The following is an 8,649-nucleotide window of genomic DNA, read 5'->3' on the forward strand; positions in this document are numbered from 1 at the left end:
AAAAAGAGGCTCTAAACAGACTGGCTACAGATTTCTTCAAGGACTTGTACACGAAGGAAGAGGGGGTTGCGCCTTTTGAACTGATTGATATGTTGCCACGCACAGTAGGCGAGGATATGAACAGGAACCTAACGAAGGAGTTCACGGAAAAAGAAATTAGTGACGCCCTTTTTCAGATTGGCCCACTCAAAGCGCCTGGTCCCGACGGCTTCCCCGCACGGTTCTTCCAACGAAACTGGGACACTCTAAAGAAAGATGTGATAGCCGCAGTGCAGAGGTTTTTTGCGGATGGCATTATGCCAGAGGGAATCAACGACACAGCCATTGTGCTCATCCCTAAAGGAAAGGATCCACAGAACTTAAGAGATTTCCGGCCGACCAGTCTATGTAATGTAATTTATAAAGTTATCCCGAAGTGCTTGGTTAATCGAATGAGGCCTTTTCTGAACGAGTTAGTCTCAGAAACGCAGAGCGCGTTTGTTCCAGGAAGGTTGATTACGGATAATGCGATCATTGCATTTGAATGTTTTCATAAGATTCAGCATAGCAAAAACCCCCACAATACATATTGTGCATATAAGTTAGACCTTGCCAAGGCGTATGATAGAGTGGACTGGGACTTCCTTGAAGGTGCTATGGAGAAAATGGGATTCAGTGCCTTGTGGATAAGCTGGATTATGAAATGTGTGAAATCTGTCCGGTTTTCAGTGAAGTTGAACGGGGAAGTGCTGGAAGCATTTTGCCCATCAAGGGGACTCCGACAAGGTGACCCACTAAGCCCGTATTTGTTTCTTTTTGTTGCTGATGGCCTTGCCTCTATCTTTAATAGAGAGGTTCGTGGAAGGAACATTTCGCCCGTAAAAGTGGCTCACAATAGCCCGGGTATCTCAAACCTGTTGTTCGCGGATGATAGTCTGGTTTTCTTTAAAGTATCTAGTGACCAAGCCAGAGTAGTGAAAAGAGCCCTTACTCTGTTCCAGAAGTGTACAGGGCAGCTATTGAGCAGTAGCAAATGCTCGATTTTATTCAGTGAACACTGTCCGATGGACGTACAGGAAGAAATCAAAAACATTCTTGCGTGTGAGACGTCCACCTTCGAGAGTAAATATCTGGGACTCCCAACCCCGGATGGAAGAATGAAGGACGATCATTTTCAGCCTATCATGGATAGATTCCGTAAGAGATGCAATGACTGGGCAGGGAAGCATATGTCCTTTGCAGCCAAGGAGGTAAACGTCAAGGCAATTGCACAATCCTTACCCACTTTCGCTATGGGGATGTTCAAATTTTCTGCGGGCTTCTGCGACAAGTACGAACGACTGATCAGAGAGTTTTGGTGGGGCGAGGATGGAGAGAAGAGAAAGGTGCACTGGATGGCATGGGACCAAATGGTCAAACCAAAGAGAGCAGGGGGAATTGGCTTCCGGGACATGCAAATTTTCAATCAAGCCTTACTAGCAAGACAAGGTTGGCGCCTACTACAAAACCCCGATAGCCTTTGTGCAAGAGTTCTAAAATCCAAATACTACCCGAGAGGTGAACTCATGGATACGGTATTTGCATCGGACGCGTCTCAAACGTGGAGGGGCATTGAGCATGGTCTGGAGCTACTGAAAAAGGGTCTTATTTGGAGAGTAGGCAATGGAGAAAAAAATAAAAATCCAAAGAGACCAATGGGTATCGAGAAAGAGTGGTTTAAAGATAACAGAATTTAAAAGGAGATCAAGATTGAGATGGGTGAATCAGTTGATGATGCCAGGGAGGAAAGAATGGGATGTGGACCTTGTGCACCAAATGTTCCATGAGTATGACGCAGAAGAAATCTGCAAAATAAGGATCCCGACAAGTAACGTGAAGGACTGTATAGCATGGCATGGGGAAAGGTCAGGCGTCTTCTCTGTGCGTAGTGCGTATAAGATTGGTGCAAACCTTAAATACCACGGCGACCTAAATGCGTCCAGCTCAGCTAATGATGCGGATAACAGAAGTATATGGGACCTAATATGGAAAACAAAGGTCCCTGGAAAGGTTAGGATCTTTGCGTGGCGAGTTGCGACAGAAACACTCCCTACGAAGGAAAATAAATGGAAGAGGACACTGGAGGTGGATAATATATGCAGCATTTGTGGCAGAGAGAAGGAGGATGAGTTCCATGCGACAATAAATTGCACAAAAGCAAGAGCACTAAGAGAAGAGATGAGGGAGCACTGGAACCTACTTGCAGAAAACTGTTTTCGCTTTTCAGGCAAGGATTGGCTACAAAACCTGCTGGGGAAGGGAGACATGGAGGAGAGGAAAAGGATCCTCCTTCTACTGTGGAGAGCTTGGTGGCTGCGAGATAACTGTGTCCATGTTGACGGCAGGGCTACAATTGGCCAGTCAGTCCAATTTCTGACGAGATATTTGGAAGAAATCAGCAAAGAAGAACCGGAAGACAACGCCAGCGAGAATGCCCACCCCCTAGTCGGCCGACAGGGCAAAGTGGACGAAGACCAGCGGCGGGAGGAAATTCGAAAAGGGAAGATGCACACTGGGTTGTATCCCGCCAGTAAAAAGGTGCATTGTACCATCGAAGGGAATCATACAAGCAATTCTGTGGGGCGAGCAGCATGCCCCAATATAAATGATGGGAGCAAGTGGGCGCCGCCAGCGATGGGTACCTGGAAAATGAATTCAGATGCGACGTTCTTGCCGAATTCAGGGGAAGCTGCGGCGGGAATCGTCGTCAGAGACCACCTGGGCATGGTTGCGCTCAGCTGCGGGCAGCGACTGGGAACATGCAATGGCCCAGAAGAAGCTGAACTGGCTGCGGTATTGCACGGATTGACAGTACTAAACAAGTACTTTTATGGGCGTGTGTGCATGGAGTCAGACTGTGCAACAATTATCAGCCTTCTTAATCATAGAGCAAGTAACCAATCCACACAATTTGCCTTAATCACAGATGTTTGGGAATTGGAGAAGAAGTTCAGTGGGGTAACGTTCAGTGCAACGAAAAGATCCAGCAACAAACTAGCACACGAGCTAGCTGCTATGGCGAGAAGACAAGGAAATTTCAGCCTCTTTGGAAAATGTCCAGATACCCTTAGTAGCATCCTGGCAGAGGATTGTAATAACGTTCCCTCTGTAATTTAAGTGGTTTCTGGGTGTTCCTAAAAAAATAATTCTCTCTTAGTATTCTGCCATATATGGTCATCCTTGAATCCTTTAGAGCCTTCTCCTCAAATCTAGCTCATTCTTAGATAAAGCTCCAAAATCATATAAAAGCTTCCAGCAACTTCTCAATATTTATGCATTGCATATTCTCAACAGAAATGATCCAACAAACAACGGCAACTAAATATGGTTGGAGAATGCTAGCTAACATATAGCTCGTGCACACACAAAATAGTCCTATGTTTGCGCTAAGCTTCAGCCATGCATCTTTGTGCTTACACAAATCCAGTTTGTGCATCATGTTGTTCTTCACATTGAGTTATAAATAACCATTTCTAAGTCGACTTATGAACAACAAAACCTTAATTATTTTTGTATCATGCACAACAGAAAGCATAATAACCATAAAGCCCACCCGATTGAATAATTGATGGACATATAATATTGTGAACAGATAAAATGGTGACCAAACATGGACGTATTACGGGATCATCTCCTTGATCCCAAAGGTACCGGGCGCAGCTGACATTCGGCAGTTCCGACCAATCACGGTCCTTAACGTGCTTTTTCGGATTCTGGCCAAAGGGTACACCACTAGGGCGGCCCTAATCGCCCCCTCCCCCCCGGATCCACCATCCGAACCAGACAGCCTTCACGAAAGGCCGGTTTATTTTGGATGGGATCCTCGTTCTCCACGAGGTCATTCATGAAGTCAAGAGCAAGCTCCTCCGCGCGGTGTTCTTTAAAATCGACTTCCATAAGGCGTACGACACTGTACATTGGTCCTTCCTTCGGGAGGTGATGATGAAGCGTGGCTTCAACCCCCACTGATTGCTTGGGTTATGCAACTTGTCACGAGTGGGCACACGGCTGTCAACATAAATGGGGAGGTCGGCCCGTACTTCTTGACAGGCCAGGGGTACGGCAAGGAGACCCTATCTCCCCATTTCTCTTCAACCTTGTGGTCGATGCTCTGGCAACGATCCTAGACTTGGCCAAGCGGGCTGGCCATATTAGGGCCGGGGGATTTGCCCCCATCTCGTGGCCAATGGAGGTTTGACTCACCTCCAATATGCGGACGACACCATTATGATGGTGGAAGGCTCGAACGAGGATATTCGACACCTCAAGTTCCTCCTCCTCTACTTTCAGGAGATGTCGGGTCTCACGATTAACTTCGCCAAGAGTGAGGTGATGGTTCTTGGGTACTCGGGGAGGAGGCCCAACGAATTGCCAATCGCTTGAACTGTCGCTTGGGATCCTTCCCAACTACTTACCTCGGCATGCCGACTAGCGATGCCCGTCTACAGGAGAAAGACTTCCGCCCAATAATTTCCAAGCTCCAACCTCGGATGGAGCCTTGGCAAGGGAGGTGGCTTTCCAAGGCCACTCGAGTAGTTCTGATGAACTTCTCCCTTGTTAGCCTCTTGATGTATGTTATGGGATTCTATAGTCTACATGAATTCCTTCATCATGAGGTCACCAAACTTCTCTTCAGATTCTTTTGGGCTGGAGAGAACAACAAACAGAAATACCACATTGCTAAGTGGTCTGAGATTTGCAAGCCCAAGGACCAGGGCGGCCTTGGGGTCATTTCATCTAAGCGGATGAATATTGCCCTCATCTCCAGTGGCTTTGGCACATTCAGACTGGTGAAGGTGGACTGTGGCTGGAGATTATCCGCGTGAAGTACCTACGAGGGCAACCTCTGGCGTTCGCCTCTAGATCTGGAGGGTCCCAATTTTGGAAATCGGTGATCCAACTGATGCCCGTCATATGTATTGGGAACTCCATTAAAGTGGGCATTGGCTCTGGCACCCTGTTCTGGCTCGATAGATGGGTCGGAACTAGACCTTTTGCGGAGGGGTTCTACGTGTTATTCTCCATATGCGCCCGCCCACAACTTTCGGTGGGCGTGGCATTGGCTGACATGGGCGCTATCGCCTTCCGTCGTACCTTTGGGGCGATGGAGCACGCACAATGGGAGGAGCTGCTCGAGTGTATTGCCCTACACACCCCTCCCTAGAGCCTAACTCGCTGACCTGGCGCCTTGAGCCCAATGGCAGGTTCTCTACTAGATCCCTTTACCAGGCGATTGTGCTCACCCTGGCCTATTGAGCTCTCTGCGTTATGGGAGATCAAACTCCACTTGAAAATCCGCATATTCCTCTGGCAATGGGTCCGAGGCCGTCTGCCCTCGGGCACGGAGGTGCGTAAGCATAATGGCCCTAGGGATGGCCTTTGTCCCATTTGCATGGTACTGGAAGACTGCAACCACATTTTCTTCCAGTGCCCCGCGGTGCAGTTCCTTTGGAGCTGCTTCCAGGAGGTTGTCGGTGGCGTTTGGTGCCATGACAACCTTCCGGACTTGTTTGGGGAGATCCTGAGGCTACCCAGCTCTAGGCATGCCCCCACCTGGGTGGCTATGGGTACCCTTGCATGGACCCTCTGGTGCATCCGCAATAAATTAGTCATCGAGCGCGTTATCCCTTGCCGTGTGACTGATGCAATCTACAAAATGTGTGGCTTCTTACAGCTATGGAGACCGCTTAGTAAGCGGCGTGATCGGGACGTCATCGACAACATCATCTCAGGTCTCCGCTCTTCGGCCTCGGCGTTAGCTCCACCACCACCACCACCATCCCCTCCTGAGCCGGATTAGATTCCGTTTTCTCTTATTTGGGGCTTGTTTTGCTGTGCGCCCAACGACCATGTGAGACATGCTTGTACTTGTATCGATCTTGACTTGTTGGATGCTTGGTGTTGTTGCTTTATACTTCCTCCGTTCTTAAATATTTGTCTTTTTAGAGATTTTAAATGAACTATCAAATACAGATGTATATAGACATATTTTAAAGTGTAGATTCATTCATTTTGCTCCGTATGTAGTCGCTTGTTGAAATCTCTAGAAAGACGAATATTTAGTAATGAAGGGAGTAATATAAAGTGGGGGAAACCTTTTTCGTAAAAATGTGGACGTATGTGGGGGATCGACACTTAAAATACAAGCCAACATTTCGATGGTTAATCAAAACCATGATGGCGGCTAGTGATTTTGCTCAGATTGCAGATCTGAGCGTCTGAAATGTGTCGGCCAGTGTGGGGTGCGTGAGCTTCCCCATCTCCTCGACGAACTTGTCCATGGTGGGGCCAGGCATGCAAACAGGCACCGCGATGCCCTCCTCGCCCATGTCGTTCCTGACAGCAATGAAGAAGCTGGCGACGCCTGGGATGGCGCCGACTCCGCCCTTCGCCGGCCCGGCATACACTGGCTTGCCCCACCCGAAGTCGAGGTCACGGATTCCGACCTTGGTCACGTCCGACACAAGGTAGGCGCGCGCCACCGCGAAGTGCGGCCGCCCGCGTCGTGCCATGAGCGCCGCCACGGAGCGGATGTACTCCACGTCCACCTCCCGCTTCGCCTTCATCACCAGCTCCACGGCGTAGCTCACAGGGTTGGCGAGCAAGTCGCCGGCGGTGGAGATGGCGACCGGGAAAGCGAAGGCGTTGCCATAGTAGCCGGCGGGGATGATAGTGTTGTTTCTGCCACGGATGTTGACGATGCAGATCATCCTCATCTCCTCGTCGGCGCGGGGGGCTAGAGCCACCGTGCGGCACCTCCACAGGCACCCGGTGAGGACCTCGAAGTTGGTAGCACCGCGACGGAGAGCCGGCGGGAGGTGGGAACGGATGGCGGAGATCTCCCGCCGCCCAATGAAGAAGGAGCGGTGCACCATGAAGTCGAAGGGGACGATGGCGCCGTTCATGTCCATCACCTCGTCGTACTCGCGGTGCGCGAAGCGCGGTGGGAGTAGTACATCATCGTCGAGCGGCGGCGCCCGCAGCAGCTGACGCGCCCATACCGGCCACACCGTCGGCTCCGGCGCACCACGAGCCAACTCCGCAATGGCACCCAGGAGCTGCACTATCCCTGCCCCGTCTGCCATCGTGTGTTGTATCCTCACAGCCATGACGAAGCCTCCGCACGCGAGCCGTGTCACCTGCATGCATGCACAAGGCTCAATAGTGTAGTACGTTTTATTAGCTGGTTTTTAGAAGTCTCCTTCTAATTAATACCAACGCGAATGGTGGATGTTCTAGTTTTTCCTTAATCAAATGTACTCCTTCACTCATTTGTAGTTCATATTAAAATATTCAAGACATCTTATATTTATTAACCGAGGTGTACTAGTGTAAATTTTCTTTTATAAACCAGTGCACTCTTTGTGTAAAGTCTCAAACAGATTTTTCAGTCACCTGGCTGTGACCCGAGATTTAGCGAAAAAAACGAAGGTTGACGGAAACATGCATATTACAGTACATATATACCTGGAAAAGCAGCAGCGGGGAGTCGAGGATGCCGGAGGAGCCGGGGACGTCGAAGAGGAGCTCGTCGAGGCACGGGAAGGGGGGGCCCAGGGCCGCGTCAAACTGGTCGAGGCGGACGTCGGAGTCAGCCTCGACGAACAGCACGCCCTCGCCGGTGCAGTCGACGGCGAGCTTGCGGCCCTCGAGCTCCCTCAGCCGCCCCGCGAACGGGTAGTAGTGGACGAGCGCCGCGGCGATGGCGCCCCGTATCACAAGCGCAGGGTCGTCGTCCTGGCCGTCGTGGCGCCGGAAGAAGTGGATGAGGGGAAGCTGGAAGCGGAGCCCCTCCTGGTCGTCGATGTCGGAGAGCCGCTTCAGCTCCCGTGGTGTCGGGGCCGCCGGTGGCACCAGCACCGCCGGGTTCCTCCTCACCGTGAACTGCAACGCTGACGAGCTGGCCATGGCTATGCACTTGTGAGTATGTATGAGGAGGAGGTAAGGTAGGAGCTAGGTGACGATAACACTTGTGTGATCGATCGGCTGCTGCTATGTAGGTATATATAGCTAACGTACGTACGTACCAAACAGCAGCATGCACTCAGAACATCCTGTGGTAAATCACAAAGCAGATTTATTTACAGTTTTGCTAAAATCGGGTCCCCGTTCTATGCATGTTGATCTACGCCTCTCTTTTTTTGCCTCTTGAGAAAACTCTACTACTAGTCAGATGGAGACATCTGCATCAAGTAGTTGAAAGGTATTTCCGCAAAAAGGAAACATATTTTAAAGCTCTACGAGAATGGACTTTTAGAGCTCGCTCCCCAGGTCATCGGCATGGTGGATCCGGCTGGATGACATGAGTGCTGGCGGTAGCCGGTGATTCTCTCGGTGAGAGGGCGGTCCATCCTGTGTAGGATGAGTAATCGGGTTATCCATCGGGCTTACCCATGGATGAAGTTGACGACCCATATCCTACCCATTCAGGTTGGGTGCCCATGGGCGCAGACACCCATGGGTTAGATTGCTGGGTTGACTCCTCGTCAAAAACACACGTTCTAGCTAGTTGAGAATGCCTAAATCAGATAACAGTGTCTGCCGTTCTCATGTTGAAACTGTTGGCTGGGTGCTCTGCTTGGAGGGTGGTAACCCCATGTCTTACATTTTGTTGGTTGAACGAGTCAATAT

At 50.2% G+C, this 8,649-nt stretch overlaps 1 protein-coding gene across 1 annotated transcript; it reads right to left on the reverse strand.

Annotated features, from left to right (window-relative positions):
- Positions 1–6,019: 6,019 nt before the first annotated feature.
- LOC109755385 (benzyl alcohol O-benzoyltransferase) lies at positions 6,020–7,974 on the reverse strand. The gene is made up of 2 exons (XM_020314298.4): positions 7,486–7,974; positions 6,020–7,157 (listed from the first exon to the last, which is right to left on the reverse strand). The coding sequence occupies exons 1-2, from the start codon at positions 7,924–7,926 to the stop codon at positions 6,216–6,218; spliced, it is 1,383 nt and encodes a 460-aa protein (XP_020169887.1). The 5' UTR covers positions 7,927–7,974; the 3' UTR covers positions 6,020–6,215.
- Between the last annotated feature and the right edge of the window lie 675 nt (positions 7,975–8,649).

The sequence above is a fragment of the Aegilops tauschii genome, chromosome 5 (genome assembly GCF_002575655.3).
Source record: "Aegilops tauschii subsp. strangulata cultivar AL8/78 chromosome 5, Aet v6.0, whole genome shotgun sequence".
Classification (NCBI taxonomy): domain Eukaryota; kingdom Viridiplantae; phylum Streptophyta; class Magnoliopsida; order Poales; family Poaceae; genus Aegilops; species Aegilops tauschii.

Excerpts from the sequence above, each read along its gene's own strand:
- LOC109755385 (XM_020314298.4), bottom strand. The coding sequence starts at position 7,926 with ATGGCCAGCTCGTCAGCGTTGCAGTTCACGGTGAGGAGGAACCCGGCG. Across the intron at positions 7,158-7,485 it reads CCCCGCTGCTGCTTTTCCAG|GTGACACGGCTCGCGTGCGG; the intron begins GTATATATGTAC and ends GCATGCATGCAG.